General features: G+C 49.7%; 7 protein-coding genes across 7 annotated transcripts; 3 read left to right on the top strand and 4 right to left on the bottom strand.

Moving 5' to 3' along the window:
- On the bottom strand, positions 1–2069 carry PHATRDRAFT_43664 (predicted protein; the record flags this gene model as incomplete). Its single annotated transcript, XM_002177724.1, has 2 exons — positions 1100–2069; positions 1–1018 (listed from the first exon to the last, which is right to left on the bottom strand). Exons 1-2 carry the CDS (start codon positions 2047–2049, stop codon positions 1–3), a joined length of 1968 nt encoding a protein of 655 aa, XP_002177760.1. The 5' UTR covers positions 2050–2069.
- A 537-nt stretch (positions 2070–2606) lies between these two features.
- PHATRDRAFT_18323 (predicted protein) lies at positions 2607–3644 on the top strand (the record flags this gene model as incomplete). The annotated part of the gene is made up of 2 exons (XM_002178044.1): positions 2607–2795; positions 2869–3644. The coding sequence occupies 2 exons, from the start codon at positions 2607–2609 to the stop codon at positions 3544–3546; spliced, it is 867 nt and encodes a 288-aa protein (XP_002178080.1). The 3' UTR covers positions 3547–3644.
- A 584-nt stretch (positions 3645–4228) lies between these two features.
- On the bottom strand, positions 4229–7113 carry PHATRDRAFT_32929 (predicted protein; the record flags this gene model as incomplete). Its single annotated transcript, XM_002177723.1, has 6 exons — positions 4229–4265; positions 4402–5035; positions 5110–5128; positions 5261–5417; positions 5499–6076; positions 6154–7113. 6 exons carry the CDS (start codon positions 7111–7113, stop codon positions 4229–4231), a joined length of 2385 nt encoding a protein of 794 aa, XP_002177759.1.
- A 336-nt stretch (positions 7114–7449) lies between these two features.
- On the bottom strand, positions 7450–9096 carry PHATRDRAFT_18319 (adenosylhomocysteinase). Its single transcript, XM_002177722.1, has 2 exons — positions 9003–9096; positions 7450–8899 (listed from the first exon to the last, which is right to left on the bottom strand). Exons 1-2 carry the CDS (start codon positions 9022–9024, stop codon positions 7476–7478), a joined length of 1446 nt encoding a protein of 481 aa, XP_002177758.1. The 5' UTR covers positions 9025–9096; the 3' UTR covers positions 7450–7475.
- Positions 9097–10048: 952 nt separating this feature from the next.
- Positions 10049–11620, top strand: CCL1 (coumaryl-coa ligase; the record flags this gene model as incomplete). The annotated part of the gene is made up of 1 exon (XM_002178043.1): positions 10049–11620. The coding sequence occupies one exon, from the start codon at positions 10049–10051 to the stop codon at positions 11618–11620; it is 1572 nt and encodes a 523-aa protein (XP_002178079.1).
- A 1438-nt stretch (positions 11621–13058) lies between these two features.
- PHATRDRAFT_9855 (predicted protein) lies at positions 13059–14135 on the top strand (the record flags this gene model as incomplete). Its single annotated transcript, XM_002178042.1, has 1 exon — positions 13059–14135. A coding segment is annotated over one exon (1077 nt), but the record flags the coding sequence as incomplete, so codon positions are not given.
- Positions 14136–14267: 132 nt separating this feature from the next.
- Positions 14268–15305, bottom strand: PHATRDRAFT_43658 (predicted protein; the record flags this gene model as incomplete). The annotated part of the gene is made up of 2 exons (XM_002177721.1): positions 14268–14888; positions 14928–15305. The coding sequence occupies 2 exons, from the start codon at positions 15303–15305 to the stop codon at positions 14268–14270; spliced, it is 999 nt and encodes a 332-aa protein (XP_002177757.1).
- Positions 15306–15976: the final 671 nt, after the last annotated feature.

Below are 15976 nucleotides of genomic sequence, written 5' to 3'. Positions count from 1 at the left end.
CTATTCGAGTGCAACACTGTCGGGCACTCGAAGCACGCCAGTGTCCTTCTTGTTTTGCCAGTAAGCATCCAACTCGGCAATCTTATGCCGGCAAAACGATTCGTGTTCGGCCATGAGAGCCATGGCGGATTCGATCTCTTCCAAGACGGCAAGTTTTTTGGCCACGTTCTCGGCCTCGTGTGTTTCCGCTAGAGCCTCTAGTTCCGCGCACTGGCGTTCGTACGAAGCCATTTGCTCTTCGAGTGCAACCGGATCACGGAGGGAGGCTACCTTTTCTTCCATGGAAGTAAGCTCACGGGCTCGAACTGCTAGCTTCGCGTCTTGAGCTTCCTTTTCTAGGTGCAGTCTTTCTTCGCAGCGCTGATACTTGTCAGTGAGGATTTGGAGTTTGGCCTGAGCGTCCTGTAAATCTTCTTCGGCCTTTTCCCGTTGGTCCAAGGCGTCTTGGTAATCCCATTTGGCTTGATCAGCCTTGCTTTCATATTGTGCTTTGGATATTTCTATGAGGGGGCGCACTACCGCTTGAAGGTCCACTCCCAACATATCTTTCTGGTCTTCGGCCAGCTTCTCCTTGTTGAGTTTGGCTTTAATCTCGGCAAATTTGGACCCAAGTTCAGGAATGGAGGCCAAGTCAGCGAGCTTGGCGTTGTAGGTAGCAATGGCGTCATCTAACTTTTGGACGCATGTATTGAGTTCGTCTCGACTGTGTTGTAGCGCTTGTTCGCGTTGTCGCTTCAGTTTTAGTGATCGATCCATGGCTTCCGTAACGCCCTTTTGCTCGCTTTCCATTTTGCGAACTTCGTCAAGAGAAAGCTCTTGTGTAGCAATCACTGATTTCAATTCCTTTACGTGCGCATTCATTTTGTCCAGTTTCGCATTCGTGTGCACAAGTTCTGTCGAGCGTTCCTGAATTTTTAGCTCTAGCGCAGCTTTATGTTCATCCATTTGGCGAATGAGATCGTGAAACTGTTGCAAATCGGTTGCGTAATCCTCACACTTTTTCGCATACGTAGGCAGACTGTCGAGAGCACAACATTGCTTTGTGAGTAACGGGCGGCAGAAAGTAAATTACGAAAAGCATCACGAGGCTACTACGTACTCTTGCGACTCGCCCATTAGTGCATTGATTCGTTCCACAATGGTTGCATTCAAATCCGTGAATCGCTCTACTTCCTGTTGCAAATAATTGTCGTACGTTTCGAAACGGGCGGCGAATTCCTCTTCGAGATACAACGAGCGGGCTTCGTCGTTGGCCATGTATGCCGTGTACGCCTTTCCTACGTAGTCAAAAAAGGCTTGATCGGTCTTTTGCGATAGTTCTTCCAAAGATTCGAATGGCTTGGTTTCATCCATTTCTTCGGACCGAGCTTCCTTGGCAATCACCAAATGTTCCATGAGCCAGTGCAAGGCAGCGAGCAAACTAGGCCAAGTATGCGGACTTCCGGCAGCAACGAGAGCGGTTTTACTGATGGGATATGGATAACCCATAGCTTTAAAATTCATGGCCACCTCATCTTCAAACTTGACATTTCCTTTGCTAAATTCTGGGTCCACTTGACCCAACAGAAAGGAAACAATATTGGCAAAGTCTTTCCCCGAAGGACGGGCTAACGTCTTGGTCGAAATGGGGTAATCGTAGCCTGACTCTTGCAAAAAAGTTAGAAGCGCCTTGCTACAATTGTGCTGGAAGCTCTTGTCGTTGATGGGTCGCGGATCAACCTTGGCACTAGCCGAGGACGAAGAGGGTGGTAGAAGCGACCGACGTCGATCCGGTCCGGCGAAGGAACTGCGACGACTCGAGCTTGCAGTCGGCTTGTTCACTGACGAAGTTGGACTCGGAGGTACGAATTGACGTTGCTGTGGACGGGGATGACTATTTTCCTGTCCCGATACCCGGGGAATCATTGACGCCCGCGGAGGGCGGTGCGCACGCTGTCCCGGCACCGGATCCCCAACGTCGAGGGACAGGCGTCGATTCTTCTGAACGGAGGAAGAGGCGCCGCCTAGTGTCATACGACGGCTTGGAGTCTTCGTGGTAGGTGGTGGCATGGTAGTTGTTTACTACCGGAACAGACAATTGTGCCGTCAATGAAATGAACACGGACGATTTAGCTCTCTGTTCACACTACTTTCACAAACGGAACGCAGCGCGTCCGGACTGACAGTGAGAAGGGTTTGGTTTGCCCAAGCGGAAAGTGGAATTGCGGCACTGGTTTGGGCTCGGACAAATTTCGAGCTATTTTCATTGGTTTGCGTGGTTCAAACTGAATTATACTAAGCTACGCGAACGTATGAAAAATAAATACTCACTTCTGGCGCACGCCGCGCCATCACAAGAACAGCCTAGTCCTCTGGACACCGTACAGACGCTATAAACCTCATAGAGAACCGCCCGCGTACGGACGAGGTCGTCGGTCAACCTCATCCCTTGGCGAAATAATTGTTTTTTGTAAATCCAAATCTTTCCGACATTGCAACAGTTTACCTGGACCATGAAGATGCAGTGTCCGGTATTGCCTATCGGTATCCTATATTTACACCTGTCTTTAGTCTCGTCCTTCGCGCCGTACTACTTTTCTCGTCAAAATCCAAGGTCTACCGGAAAAATGGACGTTTTGGCGTCATCAACGGCATTGCCAGACCAGGAGACCTTAAGCAAGGTCCTCCAAGTGGCAGTAGAAGCATCCAAGAAAGCCGGAGATATTATTCTGGGAAATGCAGGAGGTGCCGAAATCACCAACCGAAAGGCTAATAGTCGAGACCTGCTAACCCTGATTGATCCCCTATGCGAAAAAGTAAGTAACTACAGGGTAGTTTTTCTATCCGAATTTGTTTCGGAGCTCTCATTTTCATTTTTTCTACCGGTAGACCATCAGAGCAATTGTATCCGACACTTTTCCGGATCACGACTTTTTGGGCGAAGAGGATGTGGACCCTGGTAAACAGGCTAGCACTGCAGCCCTGGAGGCAAAACTGGATGATAGCGAGTGGTTGTGGATTGTGGACCCGATCGATGGTACCACAAATTTTGTTCACGGCATGCCCTTGTGTATGCCGTCCATCGCGTGTGCCTATCGCGGCCGAGTGGTAGTAGGCGTGATTTATGATTGTCATCGCGATGAGCTGTTTACAGCAATCAAAGGGCAGGGCGCCTTTCTCAACGGAAAACCAATCCAGGTGGGACTCCAAACAGCTATCGGAGACGCAATCATTGCCATGGGAAGCCCACCAGCCGAAGAAAGTATGGAGATGAGCCTCAAGGGTGTACAAGCGCTTATGCCCGTATGTCGAACAATTCGTATGCTAGGGAGTGCAGCTCTCATGCTAGCATGGGTTGCCAATGGAAGATTGACGTCGTATTGGGAATATGATTTGAGCTCCTGGGATATCGCTGCGGGTGCCTTACTGGTCCAAGAGGCTGGTGGAAAGTTCACTGACCTGGAGGGCCGTGATTTTACATTGCGTACACGTAAGATCTGCGCAAGCAACGGTGCTGTCCATGACGAAGTACTCCGCGTCTTGCGTGAGGATGCCGGAATAGTTTAGTAAGGTCCTCCGATCTATTGTACATGGATATATCACGCAAACTAATTGTAAAACGAGAAAGGAATAGAACTAAAGCTAAATCAATCATCTTCCTCTTCTTCGCTGTCTGGCGCTGAGTCGTCAGCTGCTTCCGCGTCTGATTGTCTTGTAGTTTCATCCGCTTTTATGTCGGATGCTCCCCCGTCGGTTTCGTCATCGGATGTTTCCTCGTCGGTCTCATCATCAGATGTTTCCCCGTCACTTTCGTCATCAGACATTTCCTCCTCCTTTACATTCGGTTCCGTAGAGATAGCATCATTCGACTCCTCTTCCTGGTTATTGTCGGAGGCGTCTCCGCTCGTGCCAGCAGTCGTGTCGCCCATCTTTTGCATGCTCGGATTCTTGAATGGTCGCTGCAAATTGCGGCCCATCACATATGCTTGAAATAGCGGACTGTAAATCATTTGAACAAAACCCGTTACAGATTGTATCAATAGCGGTTGCACTTGTTCCATCTTAAAATGTAAGAACCACATAAATAGCATATTCATTACCAGGCCAGACTGCATCGAACGTGCTTGCCTTAAATCGTACTCTAGAACTGTCGTTTCTGACGTCAAGAATGAGGATGCTAAATTTTTTATCATTCCTTTCTGGTCGCCTCCTCCAAGTTGACTTTGTAATACAGATGTCAATGGATTCTTTAGAGTGATTGGAGTCCTATCATCGGCAGATTTTGCCTGAATACGAACATAGAGCACGAACAGCTGGTGTAGAACAAGATAAGCGATAAACATGGCACTGAGAGAGTCAAATGAAAGCATATTAAGGTACAAAGTCAAATGATATGGTCCAGTGGGAGATTTATGTACGTACCGTGCGACACGAACGACGATTGGGTTGAAAAGGTCGATTCTTCGTGCTAGCATCATCACACCGAACGAGGCGTATAGATTTATCATTGGCGATGCGACCAGTGGCTCATCGTATTTTTCAATGCTTATTTCAATTGGTACAACTTTTTCGTCATCATCCCCTTCGTCACTTTCATCGTCGTACTCGTCTTCTTCTACTTCTCTATCCTCGTCGTACTCATCGCTTTCGCCTCCTTCGACATCAGTATCTGAGCCGCCTCTCGGAAAGGAAGCTATTCTAAGGGCGATTTTTTCGTCGTATGATCCTGCTTCTATATTCCATGATAATGCTGATGATATCTGCGGTTGGTTGTGAACGCGGACGAAGGTTTGCCGATGTCCCGAAATTGCGGAAACAGCCGCCGCCAACAAAAATAACAATTGAATGAATCGCCGGCACGAGATCTGATACCTCCTCGTGTTCCGACCAGATATACAGGCGTTAGCCATTCTGTGTAGAGTAGCGTGAAAAGTAGAGAACAAAGTCGTAGCTTTGCTGCTTTCCGTAGTCTTGATCACAAGGCGATGTCGATTGGAGACAGGATCATCCAAATCCGCATCGTAGCAGATGGAAGATTTCTCATCTTTCAGTTGCCCTTACGGTTAGTAGGAGCGCATTTTGACTGTGACAAATTCCACGTGTCGTAAACATTAAAATCGCTCGCCGTACAGACCTTGCGATACCGTAGCTATGGACATTAGTACGGAAAATCAAATACAAAACAGTCACGGCTACTACCTACATCCCTTCGAAAATAACGATTTCAGACAACAATGGCATTGTATGCAGGTCGAATCTGGGTATTCGCTTCTGGGAAAACTTGCAACCACGAATCTGCCATCTCTGATGTCAATCGAGGGTGGTTCATTTCCACTACTGCCGGTGAGTCAGCCCAGCACACAACCAAAGTGTTCACTGCTGCCTTGACAACATTCATCACAACGCTTGAAACCCATATTCCCACAAAAAATCCAATGCTACAACAAAGCGAGCAACCTGTCAGTGCGAGACATACATAGCAATCTAAAGGCTTACGAGAATGTACAAGCCAAACGTACCCGAAAGCCCACCACCTCCACCCTGGAATAGGACCGAAAATGTAAGACTCGTACTCAGAATTCGCTTCAAGCTTGCTCCGAGAAACAGTAAATTCGAGCAGCAAAGCGGTGGCACCGGTCAGAACACCGATCAGAACGGTTGTGAAGCCCAATACATATCCCACCAAATTGTCGTTGATTATCGCCGTCCAGCCTCGTGCTCGAAACAGCTCAATCACTCGTCGGCCACTTTCGAGATACGAATAGCCATAGATTCCAACAAATACATACGCCCATTGATTGAAGTAATCGATGACATCTTCGAGTAGCTTGGCGAAGCATTCCAGAATGCAGAGCAGAATGTTGCCACAAGCACCCCCACCGTCATTTCGCTCCCTCTGGCTTCGGGCACTTTCCACTATGTACCGAAATACAGAAATGAGAGCTTGTAGCAAAGACCCAAGACATATTGAACCAAAGGAATAGGTCATGCTACGGTACACTGAACCAAATACTGCTGGGGAACAACAATGATCAGCGTCGCGCTTGTCGAAGCACCATGTTGCCATAACACCTGCAACCGATACTTGTACCGTGTTCTTCAGAGACAGAGAATTACTGTGAGGGATCAAAATTGAAATACACAAAGTCAGAAATTTAAGCTGGGACGCCTTACCAAAAGGACGGTGCTTGTCCAATAGAGCGAAAGCAAGAACAGGAGAAACACCAACGGTGGAGGATGGCACACATCGTCAAAATCATTCGAGCTCATATCAAAATTTGCCCCCGGGTGTGCCTTTTCACACTTATCATTGCGGTCGACCGATACGCCAATCAGTACGTAGACCCAGTAGATGGGCCACAGAAATCCGAGCTCCGATGCGAAGAAGGCAACGAGATACACTCCGCAGTTGCGGCTCATGCCTATCAAAGCCACTTTCAGATTGACCGCCGCGAACGGAACCATACGCCAGGCAGCACATACGTAGTATGCAACCGCACCGAGAGCGACAATGGTCATCACAGCACCAAACAGGCTATTATTCAGAACGGACGATGAAATCATGACAATGGCCGTAAAGGCAAAGGATCCAACCAAACTTGCGTAGGTTAGCGTTTTGGGACAAGGTTTAACCACGTAGATGGTTGTGAAAAGAGCAATCACAAATGCCAAGAGGGCTGTCGGAAAAACAAAGGATAGGAGAATGCGTTTCGGGTAGACTTGTGCGTACTTGCCCACAAACGCAACAAACCTCTCAAAATCCGCAATATCTTGCTCACTCATATCGTCTCCTTTGCGCATTTCCTTTTCGATCATGTCAAAATCAATATTGATTTTGGAGTATCCTTTGGGTGCAACAAAGATTCCCAGCCATACCATCAATGTGGCGTGAATGAGAAACAGGACGGCGAACGGTACATCCCGGAACTGGGGAATCGCATCTTTATCATCGTCATGAGTGACAACGAGAGGTACTTCTTCCGAGGCAACGTCTTCGTCGATCATCACTCGAACAGGATCTGGTTCTGATTCGTCGCCTGTTCCGTAGGAGGGCACATGGGCCGCTACTAGAGGAGGAATATTTCCTTCTTCTTCCAGCGGGGCGGAAGCGACGCCGGTGGAGTTCTTATACATATGGGCTAGGGAGAAACGGGGACGGTTCTTGGGATAGAAAATGACAAGCCTGTGAGTATGGTGGCAGGAATACAATCTTCAACTTGGCTCGGAGAGGAAGGCAACACATCAATTAGGAAAAGATCTGGACCGGAGCTCTCGCCCTTTGACTGTGATTGTGTTGACGTTGGTTGTGATCTGGAAATGCGTCTTCCCATCCCGGCTCGTGTCGGTTTTGTGAAGGCGTGGATATTTTTGATTCGTGAACGTGTCTGTCGTCGACCGAAGGTGGGCGACGTGTAGACTTGGCACACTTTGGGATACTCTAACACAAGGCAAGAAGTATCCGAAAGAAGTATTCGCTGAAAAAGGTCTATAAATGTTTAATAACGGTAAGTATCCGGCTTGAACGGACCGTTGACCGGAATGCCAATGTACTCGGATTGCTCATCCGACAAGACGGTCAGTCTGGCACCCAGGGATCCCAAATGAAGAAGGGCGACCTTCTCGTCGAGGGTCTTGGGAAGGACGTACACCTTACCGTGCGCGTATTTGCCAGAGTCCTTTTCGTTCCAGAGTTCGAGCTGGGCAAGAACTTGGTTTGTGAAGGAGCAGGACATGACGAAAGAAGGGTGTCCGGTGGCGCAACCCAAGTTGAGCAAACGTCCTTCGGCAAGAACAATGATACCGTTGCCGGACTCAAAGACAAATTTGTCTACTTGGGGCTTGATGTTGATGCGCTTGGCAGCCTTCATGAGACCGTCCATGTCGATCTCGTTGTCAAAGTGACCGATGTTTCCGACAATGGCATTGTTCTTCATCTTGCTCATGGTCTCGCACATAAGAATTCCCTTGTTACCAGTGGTAGTAATGAAGATATCAGCAGTGTCAACGACGTCTTCCAACGTGACTACCTGGTATCCTTCCATGCATGCCTGAAGCGCACAGATCGGATCGATTTCGGTGACGTAAACGACACATCCGCAGGCGCGCATAGCGGCGGCGCATCCCTTACCGACATCACCGTATCCGGCAATGACGGCCTTCTTCCCGGCCAGCATGACGTCGGTGGCACGCATGAGACCATCCGGGAGCGAGTGCTTGCATCCGTACAAGTTGTCGAACTTGGACTTGGTGACGGAGTCGTTGACGTTAATGGCGGTGAAGAGTAGTGTTCCGGTCTTCTCCATGGTGTAGAGACGGTGAACACCAGTGGTGGTTTCTTCCGAAACACCCTTGCATCGACTGGCAATCTTGTTCCACTTGTCGGTTTCGCCGCCCTCGAGAAGACGCTTGATGATGGTGAGGACAATCTTGAACTCGGCATTGTCAGTGGAGGACGGGTCGGGGACAGTACCGTCCTTGAGGAACTGGTCCTCCGCCTTCTTTCCTTCGTGGATAAGAAGAGTCATGTCACCGCCGTCGTCGACGATGAGATCGGGTCCGCAACCCTTGCCATCGTCTTCGGGCCACGTAATGGCGTTGAGCGTGCACTCCCAGTATTCTTCGAGAGATTCTCCCTTCCAGGCAAAGACGGCAGCCGATTCGTCACGGGCAATGGCAGCAGCGGCGTGGTCCTGCGTGGAGAAGATGTTGCACGAGCACCAGCGGATATCTCCGCCGAGATCCTTGAGGGTCTCGATCAAGACGGCAGTCTGGATGGTCATGTGCAGCGATCCAGAGATACGGGCACCTCCGAACGGCTTGGCGGGTCCGTATTCTTCACGGCACGCCATGAGACCAGGCATCTCGACTTCGGCGAGTTCAATGTCCTTGCGACCGTAGTCGGCAAGAGAAATATCGGCAACTGGCATTGTCAAACATAGCGGGTGAGAGACATTGGCATTGCGAAGGAATCTAAAGGATACCCAGATTTTCACGAGACCAACACAAAGCGCCGACAAGCTTACCTTTGTAATCTCCAGTAGACATGATGTAGCTGTGATTGGATATAATAGGTGTGTAGGTGAACGTGTCTTTTTTACGATCGAATCGACTCGAATGCGTGGATTGTGAGACCGGAAGATTTTTGCCGGCCGTTTTCGTCGTCGCGAGGAGCGATGGGACGACGTTCCTTTACGGATCGCGCGAGTGGCGATGCGAGCACTGTCGTTGGTTGTTTGGATTTGGCCGAGTCGAGTCCAGCATGCGCGCATCCTTTCTCGTGCGATCGCGCGCACCCATCGCACGCACTTCACGTTACACGGGAATTAAGTCCACGCATTGCTTGTGGATGGCACGGCACGTTCTCGTAGCAACCCGTGGACCTGGTACCGAACGCCGAAGAACGTGCCCCCGCGCAAGATGTCTTCCGGAAATCCTAACGTAGTTTCTATGACTGATTTGATTTAAACACGAACACATCGTCAGGAGCCAAAAATAGGATTGTGAAGGTATACGACACGTTCATATAATTCATATATCATATGGATGTCACATAATTCCGACTTGCAGTGACTTGTGACTTGACACCTTACCGAACCGCCGCCTATAGTAATCTTCAACATGGCGCGGTATGGTGTGCGAGTGGACGTTTCTCTATTCGTAGGCGTCAAGAAAAAAAAAGGCAAAAATGGATTGATTGTGAGAATCCTCCAAAAAGTATCTATTCTCACCATGAAAATCATAGCTTCTTGCCGGCTTCGATTCACTTGCCTTCCCGGGCCTCTTCAAACGCAGCCTCACCAATTGGTTCGTAGCCTTTCTATCGAAACACAAAGATTAGCGGATCGATGCAGTCTCAACATTGTCTCCAGGTAAGGGAGGCGGAAGACGACAACATTTAGTCGAGGCTTGTTGCATTTTGAGAAGGCGAAGACATTTTACTGGAGACCGGATAGAGAGAATTAAGTCTGGCAGGCCGAAAGGCACGCACATCTCACACAATCCTTGTGGTTGCGTTTGTAGTCCTTTTCCTCCCATTCGCGATGGGCCTTACCCTCCTCTCTACGAATTCATGACGACCAGCTGGAAACCTCACGGCGGATATTTGGACAAGCAGGTCGCCATTGTGGACGGCACCACAGGAGCACAGCGAACCTTTGCAGATCATCACAAAACAATTGGAGGTCTAGCTGCTGCTTTACGGGATGATATGGATATTCAGGAGACAGACTGCGTTGCCTTGTACTGTCCAAACCATGTCGACTATTTACCGACAGCACTGGCCGTTTCCTTGACAGGAGCCAAGCTGACACCCATCAATCCACTGTATACCCAACATGAACTCGGAACCATTCTAGAACGCAGCCGTAGTTCGGTACTCATAACGCACCACCGGCTGTTGGATGTGGCACTCCAGTCGGCAAGCCAAAGCAAGTTTGTGAAACATGTGATTGTGCTCACGGACCACGGCGAGGCCATTCCAGAAGGGACAATCCACTTGGACAGTCTGCGGAATCATCCGCAAACTCTGCATTGTACGGTTGCGCAAGTGCACAAACAAACAGACACGCATCCTTTCTTACTGCCCTACTCGTCAGGTACGACTGGACTGCCCAAGGGTGTTTGCCTAAGTCACCGCAACTTGGTCGCCAACCTACTACAGTACGATGAAGTCGAAGGTATTATCTTTGCTCCCGATCAAAAGGTGATATCACCGCTACCATTCTTTCATATTTATGGCTTCTTGGCATCACTGTTATACTCGGCCTACAAGGGCATTACACTGGTGACAACTTCAGGTCGCTTTGATTTGGAGGAATTTTGCAAACTTGTGGAACAACACAGACCATCCAGAGCCCATCTCGTCCCACCCATTCTCATTGGGCTGGGCAAAAGTCCGGTGGTTGACCAGTATGACTGCTCATCAATTCGCGTAATTTCGAGTGCGGCAGCGCCCATGGGTCCCGAAACCGAAGACGCCGTTCAGAAACGTTTGCAATGTACGGTCAAACAAGCCTGGGGCATGTCGGAGTTATCTCCGCTTGGTACCGTTAATTCGGATTTCAATACCAAGTCAGGCAGTGTGGGACCACCTGTTTCTTCTACGTACGCGAAAATTGTGGACAAGCACGGATACAGCCTGGGGCCGCACCAGACAGGTGAACTGCTCATCAAAGGACCACAAGTCATGATGGGCTACTTGGACGATCCGGAAAAGACGGCCGAGTGTTTGACGGAATCGGGATGGTTACGGACGGGCGATGTAGCGTACTATGATGAGGAAGGTTTCTTCTTTATTACCGATCGCATCAAGGAACTTATCAAAGTACGGGGCTACCAGGTCGCTCCTGCAGAATTGGAGGCACTATTGTTGACGCACGAGGCGGTCAACGATACCGCCGTCATCCAGGTGGAAGACGAGTCGGCTGGTGAATTGCCGCGTGCGTACATTGTTTTAGAAAACAATGAAGGTTCACAAGCCACGACCGCAACCGTTATCTACGAGTGGGTCAAGGAGCGAGTTGCGCCGTACAAACGTTTGGATGGCGGCATTGAATTTGTAGACGCCATTCCTAAATCAGCGAGCGGTAAAACATTGCGGCGAATTTTGCGAGATCGAGTCAAGGCAGCTACGGACCTATGATGAGAACCTATCATAGCACAGGCTTAACTTGTGTGCGCAGACATATCTAACGGTTAGCTAAATTATTGCTTTCCTCAGAAGCAGACGACTATGTAGGAGAGTGTCAGTCCTTGCAGTTGGCGTAATACGTGTTGGGAACGCTTTGATTACAGTGAACGTATTTCCCGTGTCCCGTTGGCATCAATTCCGCATCTTATTCACAGTCAATAACGGATGACAAGTGAATGACGTTGGTGTGGGACTTTGATGACGTGGGCGGAATTTCCGTTTCGCTCATTGGATTGACATTTGGCTTCTTTTGATTGGCGAAAACAGAGCTGATTGGAGAATGTCCGAGACTGCTCCCTGCTGATGGTGAGTCACAAAATCCCCGTCGTACGCCAATCTGCACGAGGCTCTCACTACTCTACAGTAGAGTATGGTAGTTACAGTTACTAGAGTTATGATCCAAGTACGTGTTTTTTCTGAATTGTCGCGCCGATCCGAATGTGATGGCATGGCCAGGCTAACCCTCGCATTCTCCCGCTGTTGGTTGTGGGTTTCTGCGCCGTTGACGCAATCCGTGCCTGCTGCTTTTTGTACTGCTTACTGCTCACCGTCACCCACTGTCGTATCGTACCTGCCACCACCACACGGCTGACGACTAGCAACTTTTTTGTTCTTCCTCTCTTCCCGGAAGTATTTTCACGTTCAAAGACAAAAGTTGCTGCTGCATTCTACTATTGTGACCGACAGCTATCCAGTGCCCCTTCTCGGTAATACTCGTCTGGTTCACAAGTCGTTTCGTTGTTACGATCGATTGTGGCAGACGATGATCGATCCCATCCGGATTCTTGCGCAGGACTCCAGCAATCGTTTTCACTCCAATCCCACCAATTACAATATGCCGCAACCTTCGGAGTTACGATATTCTCGTGTTCGCCAAAGAACGTTGGTCGGGAGCTGGATCGTATCGGCGGCTGCCGCGACAACGGTCGTCCTTTCCGTTTCGCTGGCTTCTTCCTTGCAGTCCGGTCTCCCCCATCGGCATGCACGCCGATCACACGCTGTCGGTCTGCAAGTAATGACGGATCCAGATTTACTGCTCATGGAACGCATTAAGAATCAGAAACTCGCTTACGATTTGGAGCGCATGTACATGCTCTCTCCCGACGATAGTGAGGTGGACCCTTCTCATACGGAAGCAGTCTTCCATCCCCGATCCACGGTACCGCCACTGGTCGAGGAGGTTCCCCGCGAACCTCCCAAAGCCTCCAGTGATCGAGTGCAATTCAAAGGCTTGTCGACATCCCGAAACACAAAGACACGCCGACTACCTATTAGCGGTCGCAGTCGATCGTCCACCATGCCTGGTTTTTCTGTCGAGACCGATCGCCAACGCGCGTTTCGCGACGGTGTTCGACTCGCGGAACAACATTCGGGCAAACAATTCGTGGACACCGAACAAGCCCGCAGTACTCGTCGCCAACGCAACGGTGAATCCATGTACAAAAACAGTGCTTCTGTTCCCGACAGTATGGTACAATTTGCCGACGAAATTCATCAGCAGGACCGCATTTCGCGAGCGCAAGAAATTGAATTGGGTGAAAAAACGCAGGAAGCTATACGGTTGCAAAGATTGTACAACACCTTGACATCTCGTTTAGATAGAGAGCCCACCGACGAAGAGTGGTGCGCGGAGGCTGGAAAAATCAATATGGAAGCTATTCGGCAGACCATTGAAGAAGGACTGGAAGCCAAAAATCAGCTAGTCACTTCGAATCTGCGGATGGTACAGAGTGTCGTGAATACGTACATTCGCAACGGATTGACGGCACAGTACAATGCCGGTGACATGATGCAAGAAGGTATAATCGCGTTGATTCGCGCTGCGGAAAAATTCGAACCCGATCGGGGCTGGAAGTTTTCCACTTACGCAATGTACTGGGTCCGCGCTTCCGTCAAGCGTTCGCAGATCTACCAATCGCGTGTCATTACCGTACCTCAGCGTTTGCACGAGAATCACAAACGATTGCTCAAGGTGGAACGGGAAATGGAAGCGGATTTGGGTCGCAAACCGTCGCGAATCGAGCTCGGTGCCGAAATCGGCCTTTCCAAGCTGCAGGTTGATCGATGCTTTGCGGCCATGGAACAACGGTGTCAGTCTCTGGATCAAAAGCTTTCGAACAGCAAAAGACCCATGAGCGGAGATACCAGCAAAGACACTCTGATGGAGATCATTGGTAGCAAAACGGAAGGAAACGACTTTGATTCTCTCAATCGCATTTTTTTGCGCGAAGACTTGATCGAGACATTACATCGTCACTTGGACCCGGCGGAGGTAGAACTACTTTTGTTACGTTACGGATTCAAGGAAGTTGCCTCCAGCAAACTAGGTGGTCAACCCACTATTGCTGAACTAAGCCGAACAGTTGGTCTCAAGCCGGACAAGGTTCGGAGGATGATCAACCGCAGTCTAAAACATCTCAAATCCATAGGCGCCGAGGAATGGCTCGCATTTGAAAGCGAGCTGTAAGATACGCGTGCATCCCACACTAAACCGACCCACGTCTCTAATAACAGTAAATCTCTGTAGATACAATGCTACACATACAGAGTACAACAAGCTATTGCGCCGGTAAAGTCATGAAATAGAGCGACCGATTGGTTACTTTTTCTTACCCTTGGAATCCAGAAAACCTTTTTTCATCCCACCAGAGCTTCCGAAAGCTTTTTTGCTTTCTTGATTTCGTTCTTCATCCTTCAAGAGTTCCTGTGCGGCCTTATCGGCAGCAGCCTCCTTTTCTTCCGGGGTCTGCGGAAGCTTTCTAGCCTCGGCCACCTTAGCCTCAATCTCCTTGCGCTTCGCGGCCGCCTCTTCGGCTTGTTTGGCTTCTTGCTCGTGTTTCTGTTTGAGCATTTGGTGGTACTGCATCGCTTGTCGCCAAATGACTTGCGACCAGCCAGGTTCAATTTCGTCCGCTTCCGCCCGGACTTCTTCCACTTCGGTCGATACCAGCTGCTCCGCCGCCTGGTAGGACCGCCACTGGTTCACGGAACACATACTCTGCGAGTACAACTTATTCATTCCGGAGGATTCTTTCTGGATGTGCGTGACAATCGGGATGTCGGCAATGGCCCGCTTCATCAAAGCTTGCGCCAAGGCGCGGTGGGCTGGACTGGCCTGTGCGGGATTTTGGGCCGTCTGACCCGGCTCCCAACCCATCGATTCACATTTCTCCTTGACGGCATAGTATTCGTCAACTTCGCCGGGGAGTTTCAGATTGAACTGTAAACGGAAAACGAAAAAGGGGTGATGTTAGCTTACGGCATGGAAAGACGAACGAGCGGGACACCACTGTGCGGGAAGCATTCGAATGCGGGAACCTTGCCGAGACACACGGGTTCCTCGAAGACCACAAAGGTCTCTCACCTTTTCCCCATCCAAATTGGCAAAGAAATCGTCCTGGTCTTGTTCCTTCTTCTTGCGAATGACGAAATAGTAGTACAGGGCGGCAATTACCACAACGACACCGAGAAAGAGAAAGGCTGGATCGATTCCTTTGGCCACCTCTGTGACGGTTTCCTCGAACCCGGCACCGTCAGTCCCTTCGTCTCCCGCCGTGTCGTTCAGCGGCGGCGCATCGGCATTTCCGAACGTTGTGGTCCCGTCGGGATTAATCGTTGCTTCTTCCGTCGTGGACATTTTGTGCTACGGACTGACGATTGATTGGTGGGTGCGGGAAAACGTTGTCGGGTCGGTCAATCCAGAGATTTCGCAGAATTGTGTCGGATATGTCGGACGATTGATCGAAGCGAACGAGGAAATCCTATTCGGCAGGATATTGTGTTGTGGGTTACGCCGTCGTCTCCAGCAATTGTGGAAAAAAGGGCGAAAGAAAGTCCCAATCGCAACCAGTCCGTGAAATATAGATGGTCTCTATTGATGTTCGTTGGAGGAGGGTCACGGAGGGGGGTTTGGGTCAAGTCGGAAACGAGGTACAAACACATTACAGTGCAATGTTTGTTGGTAGGTACGAATCGTTTCCGGTGTTTTCGGGATCAAGGTCCGTCTGTCTGTCCACATAGAGAGTATCCAGAGATAAGCAGAGACAGTTGTTTGGTGGGATGACAACCCCAACGTACGGGGTCAGATTTGTCCACGTGGAAGATAGAAAAACGAAACAACACAAAAAACTTAGGTCTACTCTTGTGTCTGTGTGTGTGTGTTGTTCGTGCTGGGTTTTTTTCCATTTCGATTCGCGAAAACGGATGGATGGACGGTTGAGAAAGATCGAACAATCAACTCCGGATCGAGCACGGGAGAAGAAGGACTGACTAGGTATGTCTCGTCAAACGTCACACACCGAGTCCCGA

This window comes from Phaeodactylum tricornutum, chromosome 2, assembly GCF_000150955.2.
Source record: "Phaeodactylum tricornutum CCAP 1055/1 chromosome 2, whole genome shotgun sequence".
NCBI classification, from domain to species: domain Eukaryota; phylum Bacillariophyta; class Bacillariophyceae; order Surirellales; family Neidiaceae; genus Phaeodactylum; species Phaeodactylum tricornutum.
The sequence above is the reverse complement of the archived record's forward strand: the minus strand, read 5'-3'. Positions and strand labels throughout refer to the sequence as shown.